Source organism: Electrophorus electricus, chromosome 6 (genome assembly GCF_013358815.1).
Source record: "Electrophorus electricus isolate fEleEle1 chromosome 6, fEleEle1.pri, whole genome shotgun sequence".
Taxonomy (NCBI): Eukaryota; Metazoa; Chordata; class Actinopteri; order Gymnotiformes; family Gymnotidae; genus Electrophorus; species Electrophorus electricus.
Genome location: NC_049540.1, coordinates 17,434,834 through 17,456,976, shown reverse-complemented (window position 1 = coordinate 17,456,976; position 22,143 = coordinate 17,434,834). Strand labels below are relative to the sequence as shown.

At 41.4% G+C, this 22,143-nt stretch overlaps 2 protein-coding genes across 2 annotated transcripts; both read left to right on the top strand.

Annotated features, from left to right (window-relative positions):
• Window positions 1–1,112: 1,112 nt before the first annotated feature.
• On the top strand, window positions 1,113–5,757 carry LOC113582305 (5-hydroxytryptamine receptor 2C). The gene is made up of 4 exons (XM_027018014.2): window positions 1,113–1,124; window positions 1,468–1,783; window positions 3,829–4,029; window positions 4,865–5,757. Exons 1-4 carry the CDS (start codon window positions 1,113–1,115, stop codon window positions 5,755–5,757), a joined length of 1,422 nt encoding a protein of 473 aa, XP_026873815.1.
• Window positions 5,758–7,371: 1,614 nt separating this feature from the next.
• si:ch73-362m14.4 (wiskott-Aldrich syndrome protein family member 3) lies at window positions 7,372–19,862 on the top strand. Its single transcript, XM_035526842.1, has 9 exons — window positions 7,372–7,638; window positions 12,525–12,687; window positions 12,860–12,994; window positions 14,050–14,203; window positions 15,112–15,229; window positions 17,670–17,845; window positions 18,105–18,353; window positions 18,886–19,268; window positions 19,695–19,862. Exons 2-9 carry the CDS (start codon window positions 12,555–12,557, stop codon window positions 19,850–19,852), a joined length of 1,506 nt encoding a protein of 501 aa, XP_035382735.1. The 5' UTR covers window positions 7,372–7,638; window positions 12,525–12,554; the 3' UTR covers window positions 19,853–19,862.
• The last annotated feature ends 2,281 nt before the right edge of the window (window positions 19,863–22,143 follow it).

The following is a 22,143-nucleotide window of genomic DNA, read 5'->3' as shown; positions in this document are numbered from 1 at the left end:
TTGGCCTGATCTCAGATTAGTAATCTGTCCATGATGTGATAAGTATGAACGGGAGTGTTTTAGGCACATCATAAATTAGAAGCGAACTTTCAACTCTCCACAGCTTTATTCCTTGGGATTTTTTAAATGTTCTTCTGGATCACAGGCGTATTTCTGTACACTGCTGCAGTGCTTGTTTCAGGAGAGGTTTAGCAGGACTGAAGGCCTTTTAGCATGCATGTCTGAAGAAAGGACCATGAAAAAACAAAATGGCATACCTTTCAGGGCCTTTAGTGCAAGAGCCAACTCATTTTACTATAAAGCTACACTTTTTTGTTTCTTTGCACTTTGACCAGCTCACAAGTATATAAGCTGTTGAAAATACTCTCTAAGGATTCGTAATTCTAAATCACAAAGGTGTTGTAAATAGGATCAGAATACAAATAAACATGCTGGCATAGCTAATAATACAGAAAGGTTGTTAGCCCAGCAAGGATGTTAAAGTCATATTAAGGCATTCTCCCTTAACATCTATTCCTTATTAGCTGTTGGGCAGAGCAAGACTGAGGGGATAAATACTCAGATACATTAAGGACAACAAGACACAGGTGAAATCAATAGACTGGGGATTGGGAACGCAAAGGAGGATTATGGGGAATGTAGTCCTACGGAGGCGCACTGGAGGCTGAAGACGTGACAGTAAGACATTCTGTGATTGGGAGACTAAATCTACCTCATCCCACAAATATTTTGGGCCTCTTCTGTGGTTTAGAGGTTTCCATTTCACTGCATCACATTAAAGTAGTATATTATATTTCAATGTGAGTAGTTGTGCCTGACTTTACCCCCACTGATGCAAAAACTAAAGCTTGACTCACTTCATAAGTTACTTTGTGAATCAATTATTAAAACCAACATCTGTTATCTCCCTGTACTACATTTTAGCCTTAAATAAGCAGATTCTGCTAATTTTGTTCAGTTATGAAAGGCAAAGAGCCTTTATCATATGCACTGGGTGTAAATTTATTAAGATTAAAACATCATTTCACTTTATTTTAATTTAAAAATCTACCTACATCATGCTTTGTATACTACTCATTTCTATATTATGTCAAGTGCTGATATGTGTCTTTATGGAGAAACCAGTATGTGACACAGACAAACTGAGTCAGCAAATGTGTGCAAGAATGCCTGATTTCCCATTTGGTCATTCCCCACTTGGTTGTTCATGAGTTACATGTCATGATTCCCTGCAGGTTTTAATTCTTTGGGCCATTTCTCCTGACTGCTCTATAATCCCCTATGTGTGCATATGTATTTGTGATTGGGTCTTTTACAGTGATCCCTAACCCAGTCTCTATTGCTCTTTGTTTAGATATGACTCGTACACACTCAAGCAAGCAGCTGGGGCAGAGAGAACAGCCAGACGAACTCACACATGGAGTCCCAAAGCACTGGCAATTGCTGAAATCTATTAGTTAAACTAAGCTGGTCGACCCTGGCAAGCTCCATTTTGGTTTTGCTATGGCTTCACTGCAATGTACAATGCAGAGCCATTTTGGATCCAACTCTTCTGAATCCAAACTGACGAACAACTGTACAGAGAATGGGAAGAACTGGCCTGCCTTGATCATTCTGGTCATAATCTTCTTCACTGTTGGCGGGAATATCTTGGTCATCCTGGCAGTCTCCCTGGAGAAGAAGCTACACAACGCCACCAACTTCTTCCTGCGCTCTCTGGCTGTGGCGGACCTGCTCGTGGGCATCCTGGTCATGCCAGCTTCACTAATCAGTATCCTGTATAGTGAGTACTGCCTATACACTTCAATAATCAGTAACCTTATGCAACTTGTAGTTTAAATCAGAGTGAATTTAAAGAAAACCACCAGTCATTAAAATAATTTAATACAATGAAATGCAGTTGATAAACCAACCAACCAGATTACACTGTTTCTGCCAAGCAATTTAGATTTTATATATATAAATTTTATCTTTACATTGGATACTTAAAGTCAATTTTAACGGAAATATTTTAACACTTTTTCAGATGAATTTTTGAATGCTTGTTTTTCAGTTTTAAAACAATGATATTACATTCAATTATTCCTACTCTAAGGGAAGGATTTGAGAAGTCATTCCAGACCTGACCTTGAAATGTATATCCTGAAACTTGAAATTCCATACCCTGCACACCTTACATTGTGTAAGAGTAGCAGGATTGGTGCAGCAGAATGGGGGATCCATTTACATGAGGTAACACAAGTGTTGGTATTTTTTGTAAATGTAATTCAGGTAAGAACCTTGAAGATAACATTTTAGCTCAGCGCCTGATCCTCGCCTGACTCCACCAGCATATTGGGAATAGAAAGAGATTACAGGGGTTTGTGGAACAATGCATTTAATATCAGTTATGGTACAGTATGGCTGTTGTAACTACTAACAGTTATATTATTTTACAGGTAAACAACCTATTTAGCTGTAGGCTACATGCAGTGAGCTATAACTAGAGCCATCCTTACCTAATGTATATGAGAAAACCTCACAAAACACAAACCTCATGCTCCAATAGTGTTGTCAGAATTGCATGAAATTCCATAAGGGACAAAAATGTGGCCCTAGGACACCTCACTAATTTGCTAAGTTAATATTCTATAAATTTGGCATCCAGTGGCCTACATTTCATAATAACCTGTCTGAGTTTTGGTAGTTCCTGAGCCTGTACTTGAAGGCCAGTAATGCATCAGAAACATGTAGCTAAACGTTATATGTCACTAAGTACAAACAGAATAATGTGACTTAGTGTTTTTACCTGTGCAGCTATGTTGAATTTTTCTTTTTAAATATGAGATCATGTGTACCCCAGGATAAGATTTGTGGGTCCACTCAGCATGGTACATGTTCTTTAAACAATAGGTCAGTAGGGAAAGTGGTCATTTCAGTGTTGGGCCAGTCTTGAGAGTAAAGTGCCCCTTTTGGCCATTCCTGCCATATATGAACAGGAAATGTATCTGACTCTCAGCAATGAACTCAATCTGCGTTTTGAGGCTCTCCCTTCTCAGCAAGATTCCACCGTTGCCACGGTGGCTCAGCTGTGGGCTACAGGTAAAAATCAACTGTCGATAGTGGCACGTGGTGGACGCCACTGCACGTTTAATCTCCATGGACACTAATTGAACATACTGATATGAATCTGTTTTTACTGTAGGCACTGTCCAGCACTTCTCTATTCATACACACTGAAAACATGAAATATTAGAAAGCCTATCAATACCCTTTTGTGTACTTCTTACTGCTCTATCAGACAGCTCTCTCTATAGGAGTTCTGGGCTATTATCATTTTGATGTTTACCTATTCCTACCATCTACAGTCTTTTCTTTACATAGTGTGCTTTACAGTTTGTGGTGCTGCTAATTATGTCAATATCCTTTACAATCTTTCATCCACATTCTTTTTAATGTATGCAGATTTCCTATAGTGCCAGGTCCAAACATGCTTATTCCCAACTCCTGTCATGCCTTAGTTGGTGTGCAAACATTGTTGACTGTTGGCAATCATATCCAACATTTGTAATGTTCTGTACTAAATGCTTTATAATATACTACTCTACTATACTTTGATTAGTTCCACCAGAACCCTCATCTACATCAAAACCAAAAACCAAGAAGGTTGCTAAGAAACTAAGCCCACAGAACACAGACTAACTGTTTTTGTTTGTTTCTTTTCTACAAATGTGCACCTCCTGCCAACACATGTGACTGTAACCTTCTAAGCCTAAAAGGTCTTAAAAATGAATCCTAGATCAGGAAACTGTGGAGATTTCACTCATATTTTAATGTACCTGTCCCCAGATTACACATGGCCTCTGCCCCGGGTTCTGTGCCCCATGTGGCTCTTCCTTGATGTGCTTTTCTCCACTGCCTCCATCATGCACCTGTGTGCCATCTCGCTGGACCGCTACATTGGAATCCGCAGTCCCATCCAATACAGTCTCAACAACTCCCCCTGCAGGGCCATGGGCAAGATTGTAGTAGTCTGGACCATTTCTGTGGGTCAGTAAGATACATATAACAGAATCTTGTGCAGTGGAACTATTGAGGAGTTGTTTAACCTTGACTCAGGGCAGGCTTGAAAAATTTCAGTTAGCTTCTCCTTAAAGTGATTGAGAGTTAAAAGTACAGTGAAGACATTTTTGGAGCTAAATATTAAATGAACCAGTCTTTGTGTTCAAAATAATTCATTTAAAATAAGTGTTTGAATGTATAATCCATGTTCCTTTTGGAACAAACCAAAGAGTGCTTTCAGCCCATTATGGCAACATCAATTTGAAAGCCCCCAAAAATAAGAAACAAAAAAAATCCCAAACAAAACTATTTTCTGAACACCTTTAAGGAAATGTTTGATTTGTACAAGCTGACACATAACCTGTTCTCAAAATAGGCAATCATTCACTACATGTTTGAAATAACCTCAGACCACTATTCTTGTATCCCTCACATTCTCACACACAATATGGCTACCATGGTTTTGTCATTTTTGTAAAATGTCAGTGTTTTAGCTAATGGGGTAAGGCAGCTTTGTAGTCAGCATTTTAGCTAATAGGAAGATGACAAGAAATAAGGAGCTCAGTGCATGCTGGGACTTTTCTGACATATTGCTTTTGTTGTAGTTTTGTAGGTATTTAGAGTAAGAGGAGGATCAATGTGAATCTCTGCCTGAAATGAAGGACATTTGTAGTAATGTGCCAGTGATCTTTTGCCATAGCTTCCTCATTCATCCAGACTGAGATCACCTCAGTGAAGCCTGCTGTGTAACACTCTGTGTAACATTTTTGATTCTCTCCTGCACCCTTTTCCTCCCTACTTCTCTGTGATTTTTTTATTCCAGTGGTCTCCTCCCCAATCCCGGCTATTGGCCTTCAGGATGAGGGGAAGGTGTTCCTGAACTGCAGCTGTGCACTCAACGAGCCACGCTTCGTGCTGGCGGGTTCCTTCGTGGCCTTCTTCATGCCCCTCCTCATCATGGTGGTCTGCTACTGCCTGACCACGCGGGTCCTCCAGCAGCACGCCGAGACCATATCGCGCAGTCATGCCCTGCACACCGATCCCCAGCGACCCTCGTCCCGGCAACCCTCACCTCGGCAACCCTCGCCGCAGCTCAGCATAAGTGACGCCAGCCTCCTGAATGACGAGGCACCCTCTGACGGTGGGCACATGACGCCGCGCAGCAGAGCAGTCACTGGGTACCTAGCTGCCCCATCGAGGGGTCCCGAGGGTGGGACTCCTCAAGGCCTGAGGAGGCGGGGCATGGTACAGGCCGTCAAGAATGAGCGGCGGGCCTCCAAGGTCCTTGGCGCTGTTTTCTTCCTCTTCCTGGTTATGTGGTGTCCATTCTTCATCACCAACGTGCTGCTCGCCGTGTGCCAGAGCGACTGTGGTGAGCACCTGTCTGAAATGATGAACCTCTTTGTGTGGGTGGGCTACATCTCCTCAGGGGTCAACCCACTGGTCTACACTCTTTTCAACAAGACCTACCGCCACGCCTTTGCCCGCTACCTGCGCTGCAGGTACCACAGGCAGACGAAGGCTTTGCCAAGCAGCTCACCCTGCCAGGTTTACTCTGTCACACCCACCCCTGTCCTGGGGGGGCGAAGCTACACCGACACCAATGGGAACAGGGGCTTACACAGCTCACACCTGATACATAAACAACCAGATCAGATGCCCAAAGAGGGTATGAATAACTTTGCTGGCCCCACAGAGCATGTCAGCTGTGTCTGACTGTAGAAGACCAAGGAGAAGGCTTCTTTTACTAGTCTAATTCTTAGTCTTTGTTCAGGTGCATGAGGTTTCTTTAATAAGTTTCAGGAACTAAAGATAGTTCCATTTGCCAGCGGATCTTATTAGCAGAATCTTATTAGCAGAATTAGAGGTGCTAATGATGACTATGTTCACATAGCATTACTGTTTATAAACCTCAGTATTTAATGTCAGTAATGTTTTAAACTAGGTAATACTCCATTAACTTGCTTCATATATTATTTGAATGTGAAACACATGACAATAACAGGCAACCAATTGTAAAGGTTTTCAGAACTTGACAGTGTTCAGGAACAAGAAATATGACAACCCTCCATATTTTCAAACATTTCATACACCTGAGTCAGCTTGCGCAGCCTGGCACTTTTATGGCTTTGTGGGAAAATTTGAATCCTGAAACTCAACAGTAAAGAGCAAAGTCACAGTACCACCAAGTGGACATAAGACTATATTTACATTATATTTTCAGCATTTGGCACTGCTCTTATCCAAAATGATCTGTTCATCAGAATCTTTGGGCTAACATGGGAAACTGTACTCTTGAATTTTCAGTATTTCAATTTTTGTAGTTGTGACACATGTCTTGTTTCAACCTGTTTTGTCATGATCTTGATTCTTATTTATGTTCTTGTTTTGGTATTTCAAACCTTTGCACGTGTATTTTGAAATATTTACTGGTATGCAGTATTTTTGTTAATTTGTTTATTAACAATTCTAAATGTGGGTGGGAAGGACATCCTTTTGCTTTCTTATCTGGTTATGTTAACGTGAACATGGCATGCATGTGCACAATCCTGATATAATGTACTATTTCAACAAGATGGACCCGAGGTGACGTAAAAAGTAAAAATGAGGAAAAACATAGCAGAAAACTTTAGTCCTTCTCATGCACATGTGCTGCATTCCCATGGAAAATGAATCACAAAATGGGCAAATGGGACTTTTTTCATTGAAGGAAACAAACTACACACTATTCTTGGACTTACATATATGTAATCTGGTGTGTGTGTGTGGGGGGGGGGGTTATTTGGACAGACAGACCTTTTTAAATGGCGAATTTATTTGGTAAACATATCAGTACAGTGAGAGGAAGCAGTGAAGAGGAGTGTGAGAAGCTTCTGTATGATCCTGTCTCCTAAAACTGTGAACAGAGCTGTTTTTCCACTTGAATGGGTTTCTGTGGTGAACCCCCAACACCCCGATCTGTCTGTCTCTCTTTCTCTCTCTCTCTCTCTCTCTCTCTCACACACACACACACACACACACACACACACACACACACATACACAAGAACACAATACATTTGATTCACTCAAGCTGTTTCCCACAGTGCCCACAAGAGGATTCTCATCTTACTAACCATGAAAAGGTCCTGTCACGTCCAATGCAATAATCAACACTAATCTTTCAGAGCTACGTATTGAATATTGTTGGTAGTAGCTCATATCTACTACTTTTCAATCAACATAAAGATATTTCCGTAAGGGAAAACTGCTCGTTCATTTCTGCTTCCTAAATTCTACTCATGCTTCTGTCCATCCCTGATACACTGGGTGGTGGTCCGTGAATCATTCGCTCACGCATGCGCCGTGGAGGCGTTGCTGCAGAGCGCTCGGCGAAGAGAAGCGACGCTGCCAAGGAACCACACATGAATACATAGGAGAAGCCCCGATTTCGGCACCTAGTTAGTCATCCACTCTGAACCACCTCTCGATAATCCATCGATAATTATGGCACCACTCCTAAATGCCGGTGGTTCCTAAAATGCCCAGGGTATAGCACTGAATATTCGCTCATCGTCGCATCGGATAAGTCTGAAAGGGGCAACTACAGTAGCTGGTGGTAAGTACATTTTAATTACAGATGCATCATTAGATGGTATTTCGCGGTCTCGTGATGGTCAGACATAGATATATCGTTTTGTACCGTTTCTAGGTCCAGATGTCAGAAGCACTTGAGTAAGGAGTCAGCTATTATCGTTTATTCATTGTGCAGCGCCTTTTAAACACCTAATTAGTGAGACTATTTGAAACGTCAAGATAAATGTTCTCACTACAATATCCAGGTTTATTGCCCCTCCCCCCTTTTTAAAAAATTTTCTTTTTTATTTTCATAAAGTGTGTCAATGAAATGATGTTATTCGTAAATGTGTCGAGGACCCAGGTTCTTACACCTGTTTGCCTCGTAGCCTCGTATCACATGCCAGGACAGTAGCATGCATGAGTGACGTAATGGTAATCAACATCCCAATACGGTCTGTCGACCCATCACGGGAACTACACCTTTAATCACTTTAATAGTGCTGAGAAGACCATTAGAAACACCAGCGAGTGTCAGCTAAAATCATATAACTGCCAGAATTACAGCAGTATGGACGTAACAAGCTCTAAATTAAATTACAAATGGGATTATTACAGTTCAACAAATGTAAGCTTTACAGTTACTTCTGTTGGTCCTTTTCATACTTACCTTCTCTGCAGCTGTTGATAGTGGACAAACGACTGGATACATACATTATTTATGCTAGTACAAGGAAACAATGTGCAGGACTCCAGCTGTGTTCTTATGCCAAACAGTTCTTATGCCAAACATTATATATATATATATATATATATATATGTGTGTGTGTGTGTGTGTGTGTGTGTGTGTGTGTGTGTGTGTGTGTGTGTGTGTGTGCGTGTATGTTTCACAATGACAGTCTGCAGTTATGTGCCATATAGAATTAATATGATGAAACTGCCCTACACTGTTAATGTGCTTGTATATTCCTATATAAATGAGGGTTATTCTATTGATATATTCATGTCATGTACAGTAGTACAGAAGCCACAAATGGTATGGGACCTTATCAATAATTTATGTTAATACATTGAAAGTTCAACCAATCTATTTATTAGCCAAGCTCACAAATTGCCCGAGATCACAATAATCGGTCAATTCTGACAAAAAGCATGCTAGAGGGATGTGGTAGGCTTGTTCTTGTGACTTGCTTTTTTATGCTTTAATGGTAAAATTAGTGTCATCAAAAAAGAAATTAATAGTGACATTATTGAACTATCATTGAGTGTGCAAGGGTTTTGACTGTAATTGCTTGAGAATGGGTAAATGCAATGTTTTTAGGGCTAGACCTGTAATTCATATTTTGGCATGTATTTTTCAACACAAAGTAATGTTTTGAGCATTCTTTTGTCTATAGTATTTCTGGAAATCTGATATGATATTTTGTGAACTTTGCAATACCTAAAGGAAGCTATTTTTTTGTGTTTTTAATATTAATTTCATATACAGTGTATTAACCTAGCACCACTGTGTCAAAGGTGCTGGTGCCCTCTGACTTAATATGTACTGCATGTTAGTCTGTTCTTGCATCTCGTTATTAATTTTGCATTAACCTAGAATAATATTAATAAACCTTGAACTATAATACACCTGCCATAGATCACTTGTCTCCGAATGCAATTCAATTCAGTTAAGCTCATATTTAAACCAGATGCCTGAGATCGATGTTAACGCTACTACAGTTTCTAACAGTCCAACAAATGACAGTTAATGAAGTCAAGTTAGCCTCATCCAAGATGTCATGGTAACGGGTTCATTGTTAGATTGAATCATCCAGTTGTTAAATGACATAGTCTACTCCAACCCACACACATTTTTTAAAAAAAGGTCACATGAAAAAGCACTTTTTTGTGTAAAAACCATGGACACAACCTAGCTTCTCATGACAGCTATGAGTCCCTTTAACTCCTTTACTTTGCTTTCTACTCCTATTTTTTATGAACAACTGGGCATTCCCAACCGAGGGGGAATGTAATTGAGTCAAATTCCCCAGAATCTCGGAAAAGGAACTATAGCGTGCAACTGAATCCAGTCGCTTCGTTTACGCTCCGCAAGCCTGCGCCTCCAGGAGACTACATAAACGCGTCTCTTTGTAATACCAGCCTGGTGTGTCATACCACTGTCGTGGCTGCAGGCGTTTCCATGGTTTCCTCTTATTAATCTGTACAAGTGCTTCAGACAGGAGACAGGCCACGTGATCTTCCAGTCAATGAGTTTTAGTTAATGCTGATTCTTAAGGCCAATTAAAATGTTCTTAATGCCTCGCACATCTGATGACCTCAGCAGCGTTCGGAGGCAACTCTTCAAAAGCTTCAAAGCTTCAAAAGCTCGAAGGAACATTAGACCCATACTGCCTTGTCCTACTGTAGCGAGAATGGGTATATAGGCTACTATTGAGTACACGTGCGAATGCTGTCACTGAGTCTTCTCGTGAACCCAGCAAAACCATTTGAAAATTAAGTGTGAACATGTGCTGCTTTCAGATTTTGTTATGCTTGTATGCCTTGGTTAAACTGTAAGATTGTAACACAGGATGGTTAAGGACATAGTCTCTTAAATGTAGATATTTATCTGATTTCAAATGTTATGCTGTGGTTAAAGAAAGTACTAAATTGAGCTATGGTATACTAAATCAAAATTTAAAATCTACAAATGAATGTTCATGTGTGATTTCTCAGTGCATTTGAAAAGTCCTATAACACAATGTAGCATGTACAGTGAAAACATCTGTTGCAGGCTACTCTGCCTCTTTCTGTCAGTGAGTTATATCACGGGTTGGAGTGCTTTTAGGCCAGTGCTAGAAGATGAAGCTAGACTTGGGTTAAGGAATCCCCCTACCCAGAGATATGTAGTGCAAACCTGCTCACCCAACATGATCTTAATTCTTAACTGTCACTTTACATGTTTATGTTTGCCTAACTTAAACTTTAAGTGAGTGGAGTGTGACAGACTTATAAAGATACAGCAAGTTTGAGTCAATCCATGTTTGCTTCAAATACTTTCTTTCAAAGATAAGCAGTTTGATTTGCCTGCTTCAAAGATCTAGGAGCAAATCATGCAATCTTTTAACTAATAACATTTCAGCCAATTAATAAAGCTATAAAACTCTGTGAGTACAGAAACCAGCTCTTGTCATACAAAACAAACAAACAAAAAGTCTCTGTCACACACACACACACACACACACACACACACACACACACACACACACACACACACACACACACACACCAAAAAAAGAAAAGGAAAAAGTCGATATGCAGTCCTCTTCTAAGCAGAGGAGCCTTTCTCATTGCCAGGACTGTTGCTAGGCTACTCCATAGCCATGGAAATGAAGAAATGGAGTTGCGCAAGCTTATGGTTGTTGTATGGGCCTTCTGCGCAGGAAGCTACACTGCTACATGCAGAGACCGTCTGCTGCCTATATTTGTGACTGGAAGAGACTAGCATATGTATGCAGTTTATCTGGTGATATGTCTGTAATGTCATCAATAATAGAGTAGTGTTATAGTTTATAAAGAGAAAAGCAGTATATCATTAGAGCATGCTTTAGTTCTTTCTCAGCCTACACTTAACCTCTCCATATAATGGGCAGCAGAGCATAAGGGAAAGACCTGGGAGGTTACTATGGTGATGGTCTCCAGTTGAAGCCCCTGTTCTTTCTTTTATGTGCATTCATGTTTGCTTAAAATTACAGATACTGCACTCTGCACATTTGATAATATGCACTAACAAAATCTTTTCCCAATAAAGTATTGGTAAAAGACAAATTAGGCTTTTTTCATTTAATTGATTAACTAAACATTCATGATAAATTATATTGTGATTTTATCATTTTAATGTCAGAGTTAAACAGAAAAATCATGTACATGTAAAGAAAACATGTATATGTAAAGAAAACATTTTATTTTACAGAAGGAAAGAAATGCAGGTAGATCTTTGAAATGCTCACTGGTCTGTTGTGTAAAGAAATGCAGTTTGCTGTGCTGTATCAGGGTGTTATGCTTGACCTTGTATTTTTTGTTTTTTTTGATACATCTTTATCCACATGAGACTTTAATTAAATCTCCTTTGCACTTTTTTTCCATTGCAATCTCTGTAATGATGAACTTTAATCAACAGTGCACTCATTGTAGCAGCAAAATGCAACATGTTCTCTTTCTTCCCACTTGCTCTTCACACTAGAAAAGAATTTACAGAGTAAAAAGCAGGAGTCTTGGCTAAATGCCAAGTTTCAGATGTATTTAATTTGTAAGTGTGAGGCTATACAATGACACAAAAATCAAAATTGATCAGTGACATTATGATAAGGTTGACTAAAAATAACATGAAGCAACTGTAATAAGAGGTGGGTTAAAAAAGAGATCATAAAAAAGATATCAAAACATATTAGCAATGGGTTCCTGAGGACAAATTATACTTACCCTTAGAATACTGGGTCTTTAATGCAAGATTGGAATTAACGTGCAGCCAGAGGTCTTCTCTGATTGGTTGGTGAAATCTTTGACAGTTCTCAAACTCCCACTATTAGGTTCCGCACTTTCATAATGCAGCTTTTGCCACCATAACACCATAAGCACAGAGGACAAGAGTATATAAAGTCTGGCCAAATATGTGTATGAAAACCAGTTACCATGACAGCCTTCATCGTAGGAGGCAATGGTGCTTGCTACTATGGTGACAAGAAGCGGATGGGTCTGTGCGGGGGAGACTCTCGCAAGCCATATCAGTTTAGGAAATAACGCGCTATGGATGTCTGCCCTCCAAATGTTAAACCACGGTTTCAGAGATCCTCGCCTGTGGCGTTAATGAGGGATATTCTGTTTCTAAGTGGAGGGATATTCTGTTTCAGTTTTTGATGCATTCCCAAATTGACATCCTCTCTACAGGTGTGTGCGTGTGCATAGCTTGAGGGAATCATGCCGCTGGTGAAACGAAGCATCGAGCCAAGACACTTGTGCCGGGGGGCATTACCTGAGGGAGTGTCCAGTGAGCTGGAGTGTGTGACCAACAGCACGCTGGCAGCCATTATCAAACAGCTCGGGGGGCTCAGTAAGCATTTATTGTGTCAAACTGTTGAATCACACTGACAATCTTACAGTGCTAAATCTGCTAGACTTTTGTGAAAGTGACTCCATAACAGTGCATGTTTGTGAGTTTAGATACGGAGTATTCCTATATGCATTTGGTCAAACTTGTGTATTTATTGCACATGTGCATGCAGGCAGACATGCAGAGGACATCTTTGGGGAGCTGTTCAATGAAGCTAACAGCTTTTATAAGCGTATGAGCAGCTTGCAAGAGAAAGTGGACCTACTGGCAGTCAAGGTTACACAACTGGACTCCACTGTCGAGGAGGGTAAGTGGTGTGTGTGTGTGTGTGTGTGTGTATGGGTGTGTGCGTGCGTGCTTTTGTCCAAGTATGTTTGTGTGTGTGTGTGCACGTGTGTTAGAGACAGAGACACAAAAAAGAAAGGAAGATGGAGAGTATACATGTGTGGGAGTGGGAGAGATGCAGAGAGAGAGTGAGATAGAGAGAAAGACACAATACGGATACCTTAGGGTAGACCTGTTTGTTCCATGTAACATCCTACACACACACATACACACACACACACACACACACACACACACACACACACACACACACACACACACACACATACACTACTATGACCTGTGGAATGTGCAGGGCCATGGTAAAAGCACTGCAGTCTGTAGTAAAGTGAACCAGGCCTTTGTGTGGCTGGAGTCCAGTAGCTTTCAGTCCCGATGCTGTAGTGATTCAGTGATTTTCACTAACGCTAGCTTTGTTAGGTTCTATCCCGTTTATTTAAAAGCATGCAGAGTCTTTTTGTCGTCATAGTTACAGTTGCACACTACAGTATTTTAATCCTAATTATTCATCTATTTTTTAAAAAACATGATCTCTCTTTATTTTTTAAATAATGGTTCATGCATTGGCTTTTCATGTAATTTAGTTGTCTTTTTTACTGAATACATAAATATCTCCCCATATTGCACGGCAGATTTCACCTCCAGCTGTACAGTTGTGTTTGCTCTGCATATGTTATGTGCTCCCATATGTGAGGCTAATTGTCAGTGGGCACTCTTATTTAATGGAGTAGGGTGAATGTGATCATGGAAATATGGTCCAGTGAATGGGACACATCAGATTTCAAGCTTCTGTTAGCAGATATGCATGCAGTGCTTGGAGATGGACTTAATCCATTTGGCTTTAGAGATGCATTGGCAATGCCAGAAGGACACTGATGACTATGGGCCCTGGTTGGGCCACGGTTAGACTCCGGTTGAGCCCTAATTGGACCCCGGTTGGGCTCCAGTTGGGCCCTAATTGGTTGCTCAGCACTTTAGCATCTGCCTTAAGCATTTGCCCAACTTTGTGTACCCCAGTGTCGCTGCAGGACATCAATATGAGGAAGGCCTTCAAGAGTTCCACCATCCAGGATCAGCAGGTGGTCTCCAGGAACTCCATCCTGAACTCAGTCATGGAGATGTACCAACGCTGTGATAAGCCGCCTCCTCTCAACATCCTCACGCCGTACAGGTGAGTGCAGACATCTGGTTGTTGCAGATCTCATGTTGTTGAGCCAGACCACCATGAAATCCAGTGTATAGGAATTGAGAATTGTAGCACGGCAAAGGGAAAAAAGAGGGTATTACAATTTCACAATTTAGTGCAAATGTTTCTGCCCACATTTGTGCATATTTTAGATAAGATCCCCAAAGATTTCCTAGCTGACAAACATACTGAAAGTCTTTTCAAGCCTGAATTTTAAAAACTCTACTTTTCCTGAAATGGCTTAAGGAAATAATGGACTCATGCCTTGAAGTCAAGGATTTTGGTGGAAGTTAAATAATGCCAGACTCTTTGAAATTCAGCAGGCAAACAAACAAACAAAAACAGGAAGTCCCTCCCTTTGGGTTTTCTTTAAAGACTACACAACATGACTGATGGGCAAGGCAAAGCCTCCGTGTCATGGTTGTGTGGATGCTGGTGGACCGTCTTTTTCCCCCTGATTAAAGTCATGAAATCTTGAATTTTTTTCTTATAAGAATATATTTTAGCTACGGGAATGTGAGGAAAATTTCAAGTCATTGACACCACCTTTAATAGATACCAGCTGTGTTTTTCTTACAGTATAAAGGATAAAGAAACATATGGCGATGAATGCTCATCACCAAATGAAGCAAACTAAATGATCTTGACTCTTTGAGTGTACCATCCTCGGTTCCTTTGAGATCCACTGCTGTTGCTTACAGAGTCAGCATCCCTGCACAGTTGAAAACTGCAGTCAGAAGAGTTCTGAAAGGCTCTGAGTGGTTGATGAGGGGGTGCTATCATTAAGCCATTGTTTGGGTTCTGATCCCCTCCACACATCGTAACGTTAATGCTAAGCAGGGGCAGAGAATGCGCTCACTCCCTTCTGAGCCCAGCATTCTGCTGTCTAACAGGGACGATAAGAAGGACGGTCTCAAGTTTTACACGGACCCCTCTTACTTCTTCAACCTCTGGAAGGAGAAGATGCTGCAAGCCACAGAGAACAAGAGGAAGGAGAAGAGGAGGCAGAAGGTACCTGTATGTGTGTGTGTGTGTGTGTGTGTGTGTGTGTGTGCATGTATGAGGGGCTGTTTAGAGTGAAATCTGTGGGGGGCCGTTTAGGGTGAATCAGTGAAACACTTGTACACACACACACACACACTACTTGCACATACCTATGAAACACTTGTACATATCCATGAAACATTTTCATATAAATAATCTACTAACATTTGTGTATGATAAATTACACTTGCATATACACACACATGCACATTCATTCACTGATGTGTAAACAGCGAGTTTAACTAGGACTGTGTGCCTGTATGAAGCCGTGTGTGTGTAAAACAATTTTCAGTGTGCCTGCAAGTCATTTCATTGTAACAGGACAGCACATATTTAACATGTGTACAGCACACTCGTGAAAATAAGGTGTAGAGCAATCTTACGTTTGTTTAATTGTAAACGTGCCATGTGTATAAGAACTCCTGATGAGTTATGGAAATTTGAAAATTAATTTAAGATTGCGGGTTAATGACATGGCTACTATTAGAAATGATAAGATTATGTGCTACATTATCTTAGCAAATATTTAGAATGAATGTCATTGATATCAGGAGTGTATTCTAATAAATGATGGCAAGATATGCATTCTGAATATTTACTCACACACTGTAGGCTGATCGGAGGACACTGAGAAGTTAACATGTAGCCTAATGGTATGAAACAGCCATGTCGTTACCAGCAGGTCTACAGGCTACACAGCGTATAATCTCATCATCTCTAATTTAGTTAACGCTGGAACGTTTGAACGTTAAATATCCGAACATAGTTTTCGCTACACTGGGAGTGTATTCCAAAATTTGTTTAAAATTCTCATTAGATAATGTAGTGTTTTCTAGTGGTGAGACACTAATATGTTGTCTGTGTCAAACATCCATAGATCAATTTCGAAGTGAAATGCTTCCATGCTAATAAAATCCCAGATCCAAACACAGAATAATATGATCCCATGTAAAATTGGACCATGGGTGCGATCGACAGTGATATTATGAGTTGTATAAAATGTTTGTGGAACTGCAAGAATATTCCTTCATTGATGTCTTTGATCTTCAAACGGTCTTAAAATCAGAATTAGACACTGACATGACCTAATATTGATGAGCGTGCTGTACACATGTTAAATATCTGTCTTCCTGTTACAATGAAATGACTTGTTTTACACACACATGGCTACACACAAGCATGCAAGCCTAGTTAAACTCACTGTTTACACACCAGTGAATGAATGTGCATGTATCTGTATATTCAATTGTAGGTCATCATACGCAAATGTAAGTAGTAGATTATTTATGTGAAAATGTTTCATAGATATGTGCAAGTGTTTCATAGGTATGCGCAAGTGTGTCATAGGTACACACAAGTGTTTCATATGTATGTGCAAGTAGTGTGGGGGTGTGTGTGTGTGTGTGTGTGTGTGCGTGCAGGTGTTTCACTGATTTCACCCTAAACGGCCTTCCATATACATGTGTGATTTTGTGCACCACAGTTCTTACTATTTATCTCTATCTTCTCAATGTCCACCCCCCCCCCCCCAATATCTTATCTATTTCTCTCGCTCTCTCTGTCTCTATCTTCCTATACACTCACTTGTCTTGTCATCAGGCCATTCAGGATTACTGCCCTGCTTACTTTAGACAGCACAATCCCCTGCCCCGGTACCACTGTGTGTTTTGACAGCAGCATTGCCAGCAGAGCAAGGAAGGAAAAGAAAGAGAGAATGAGAAGAAGGAGAGGGGGAGGGAGGGAGAGGCAGAGAGTTGACTAGGCATTTTGCAGTATCTGTAATGAAATCTCGTTCTCATGATATAGGTTTAAAATGACACTCCTCTCTCCATTATGGCTCAGCCACTGCATTTGTGACAGGCACAGATGGCGCACCAGCAGCCATACCGTTCTGTCACTCTCTTGCCTGGTTGCCTGAGTCACAGCAGCTGGTATGTGGGTAGCCATAAACTGACTAACAAAGCACCAAAATGGAGTTTTGGATTTGTTCCTTTGCTGAAGCCTGTACACTCAAAAGCACACTAGCCATACCGTGTTCGTAAAACCACACTAGGCACACTGTGTTTGAAAACCACACTAGCCATGCTATGCTTTTAAAACCACATTGCCCCCACTGACTGTGGTAACCAAATATGACATATGATATATTATATTACATATAGTGCAATATAGTGCAATATATAGTGCATATAGTGCAATATGTTACATATATGTACATTAAAAGTATATTACAGTATTGGTTTACTTGCTCCAATTAAACAAAGATCTTTTGAGCTTTTTAGCAGATCACAGGTCCAGCAAATGCAAGTAGGTTTGCCAAAGCATAACAGCCCTCCTTCATGCAGGCTCTTGTGCGTGACTGCCATAAATGAAATTTTTGCCCTCCTGCCATCTTTGCGCCTGGCAGCAAGAGCAGAAGCACCTTGAAGACCCAACTCGAGAGGTGAAGAAGGTGCGGAAGGCTCGTAACCGCCGGCAAGAGTGGAACATGATGGCCTACGACAAGGAGTTCCGCCCGGACACTCGCCTCACACCGTCTCCATACCACGGCATATCCTCAGAAGGCTCCTTGTCCCCTGACAGGTCAGCAAAACAATCCACAGAACGAGTGGCCTAGCAGGGTTTCCTATGGTGCCCTCTACTGGGGATTTAGTCTGTACTGCACCATCTAAGGGATTTGTTTCCTCACAGGATTTTTTTTTTAGGTTTTCTTTTTCTTAATCTGCTCTTTTTCTTGGTTCAAAGGGCCAATATAAATGCTGGTATAAACAGTAGTCCCTGTCCATATACATCTTGTCACTTTTATTTTTTCTTTCATTTTTCTTCCCTTCTTCCCACCCAGGTCTGCCATGTCGGACGAACACTCCTACCCTGCTAGTCCTAGCCACCCTCAAGAGGCTGGTGGAGCAGGGACTGATGGGAAGGAGGCGGGCCCCACCCAGACTCAGTCTCTGGACCGCGCCTATCGTCCGCCGGCCTCGGCTGCCACTGCTCGGCAACACTCTCTGGGGCGTGTGCAGCAGCACCATGGAGCTCCGCCTCCAGACTCCTCCCTTAACGGCCCACGACCTGCAGCTGCCAAAGATTACAGGTAGGTAGAGATAGTCAGACAAGAACAAGACAAGAACAAGACATGAACAAGACACGTTTTGGCCCCTAGGCCTTTATCAGCGTGCGTTTTATTCTAAAGATTACAGGTAGATGCCCGGTTGGAACAATTAGTTCAATTCGCATTTTAGGGGATTCTTCCCAAATGAAGAAACATGCTTTTATGAATTATGTTTATAGTATTTGTAGCCAACATGGCCTTGATTGCAAATTAGTAGGAATCCACTTGAGTCATTTGATATAGTTATAAAATTACTATAGGACAACATCAGTTCAAAACTTTTGAATTTCTGTATTGCTTGTGAGATTTAATTGTCCGGGGATGTGGTGTAAAGAAGTAATTTTTTTAAATTAGCAAGTTCTCTAAGTTCCAGAGTGCTGATAAATGCAAGAGAAAAATTGGATAGGTCATTTAGTAAGCATGAAAAGTAAAAACCTGACTGGTTAATGGAGAGTTTCAGTTTAGCTCCAATTATGGCACAGGTTGAACTTAAAGTTCTTCTTTTGCTTCACAGTGGCCATCAGATGCCAGAGCACTTCATCCCTCCTGCACCCCCTCCACCTCCCCCGCTCATCCCCTCTGCTCAAACTGCCTTTGACAGCACCTCGGCGCCGCCCGCCCTTGCTCCTGGCACTGTGGGGGCCCTTTCGCGCTCATATAGCCCCTCCCCTCCCCCTGCCCCACCCTCGGCGTACACTCCTTCCCCGTCCCATCCCGTGACAGGTGGCCCTCCAGTAGCCCCACCTCCTCCCCCGCCGGGACCGCCCACCCATGCCCTGTCCCCGGCCAGGGTCACCGCCCACCCGTGCGGAGAGGCCACGCTGACCAGAAAGGGCCAGGTGCCCATTATCCCCATGAGCGACGCCCGCAGTGACCTGCTGGCTGCCATCCGCAGAGGTGAGTGCACAGAGCCAGAGTGGGACAGGGCTAAAGACAAGGGGTGTGTGTGGTCTTTACTTACAAGTTTCCAGACATTTGGATGCTCACAAGCAGGTGAAAAAAGCTGTGTCACCGAGGCAACTTAGGACCAACAAAAAAGTTGTTAAATAGCACTACATAAATGAATAATTTTCAAGAAATACCACATTTCTGTAGCTTCAGAATCATGCTTTCGTTTTAGAATTACACATTTCTGTACATTGTTATTTCTGATAACAATGCCAGCCAATGGGGCATTTACACAGCTCCAATATAAAATGGCAAAACCCTGAAAGAGACTTACACTTATCAACACTGAACGTAATATCCCCCCTAGTGTGATTGGGCCTTAGGCCGTTTTCTTTAGTTTTGTTTCACCTGGGTCTTTGGCTCCGCCCCTCCCAGGCATCCAGCTGCGTAAGGTCCAGGAGCAAAGAGAGCAGGAGGCTAAGAAGGAGCCGGTGGGCAATGACGTGGCCACCATCCTGTCCCGCCGCATTGCCGTGGAGTACAGCGAGTCGGACGAGGACTCTGAGCCCGAGGAAAATGAGTGGTCCGACTGAGGCGGGCGGCGCTGCGACGGGGGGGGGATTAGGGGGGTGGGGGATATGTGGGATGAGGTCGCCAGCATGCCGGTACACACTGCTGCTATTTTCCCCTTACCAGGACACACGCTTTCCTCATACAACACGGATGGTCGTCGTTACAGTGGGACAAGAGTCGGGGGGGAAAATGGAAAAGGAAAAGGAAAAAGGGTGGGAAAGTGAGAGTATATGCTAAGTATATGTTAAGTAGGAGAGCTTGGGGTGGGTGTGAGTGCAATAAAGGGGGAGGGGCATGAAGAAAGTGAAATGGAGGGAAAAAAAGAGACAGGCATGAAGGACTGGACATGTGCGGTTGAGGGACTGGAGACCCAGATGTCACTGTTTTAGGCTGATGAGGTTTGCATTGGCAGTAAGCACAGAAATGTACCATACAGTACATATAAAAAACAGCTTACAAACATGTATGCGTTCTTTTCAAAGTTGTTCAAAATTGCCAAGAAACTCTTTATTGAAAAGGTATTTGTTGTGTGGTTTTGATTAGGTTGTTTTTTTTAAATACTTGTTCTGAAGATTACAAATATATTAAAATACATATACAATTTATTTACTTAAAAACCCATCCATCTGGCAGTGCGCTTGTATTGATTTTATGTAATGAAGCATGCCACAGTCCTGCTTCCAGTGTGAATTCATCTCTTGTCTGCTTCTGGTGTCATGCACTGAGTACAGTATGGACAATCAAAGCTGAATACAGATTATACTACAGAAGGCTACATCCATACTGAAAGCTGCTTACTGAAAATAGATTACATGGTAGCAGTTGTTTGCTTGTATTTCCCACAATTCTTAATGATCGAATATTTAATTTGTCACTTTGTTCAATTGTGGACAGTGTTGTGATAAATATGGATACCCTAACTTACAGTGAGTGAAATCCTTGTTTGTTTAAATTTTTTAAACAATTATTAATATGGTTGAATTTGGAGGACTCAACATTATTGAGATTTTGTTTTTTTCTTCCTGTAGTGGTAGTGCTCAAGGATGGCCACATGAAACAGAGTTTTATATAGGGCAGACCGAAGTATATGTCTATGTGTGTTTCTGTGTTTATTTGTGTGTGCATGAGATGAGAGTGTGTGTGTGTGTGAGAGAGAGACAGAAACAGAGATCTAATTTTTTTTTGTGCTGTCTGGTTTATATAAGTATCTTTAAACATCTTAACCTAAACATATCTTCAGTATATCACACAGGTGAGAAGATCACCCAGGCTGTTGAAAATACACACATGGTCTATTGTAAACTGTCATGACAGTATGTACTTTCTAATTATAGTATTGATGTGTTTTACAATTTATTGTTGTATAGATTTTTGTAACGCTGCTTGTAAGATGAATTTGGGTATCTACGTAAAAAAAAAAAAACTATCACACAGAAAAAATATAGATGAATATGCATGTATGAATAGTTAATAAAATGGAAGAAACAGTTTGTCGTCACTGATGTGACCTGACCACTCATACACTTGCTTCTTCATCTTCATCTGTTCATCTGTTAGTCACAGAGTCCAGGATTCATATTAAATAATGAGCTGTACAGTCATAGTTACAAAACAGAATCAGGGACTTTCAACTTTCATCTAAACTGACCAGTTTCCAAAGATCCAGCTGAGCTCTTAGGCTGTATTTCTACAAGAACAATACTTGTCATAAAAAATCAACTCTTGTATAGAGATCGTTCCAAGATCAGTTCAAAACAAACAAAGATATTATAAATTCCCTACATCATGTAAACAGACAACATGGCCTGGTGACTCCATCCCAATACTCCCAAGCTGTCATTTTGTTCCACTCCAAAGGTCAAGCCATTTCTGTTAACAAGGTTTACCCTTAAAGCAAGCACTACATTCTAGGGGATAAAAGGTCTGTTGAAATACATCACATTCTTGTTTAGAGTAATGCCAGATTTAGGCATATTTAATTGGTTGACTAAAAGGTATCACTGCCACGCCATCTGGCCATGGACAGCCACAGTGAGCTTGAAATATATTAAGATATGAATCAATTGCTAGAAGGAGGACATTGGAGAACAACAGAAGAGAGAGAGAGAGTGAGAGACAGAGAGGGCTGTGTAGAATCTATTTTATGTCAACAGGTCCCCTCCCTGGTCATGACGTCACGCTCGCCCTCCATCAGAGAGGCTCCATCTGGCCCTCGCTGCCTCGGCCAGCTCCCCACAGGGCCCCTCTGGAGCGCTGGGCACTCAGCTGACAAACAACAGAATGGACACTACCTGTTTACTTGGCTTCACGA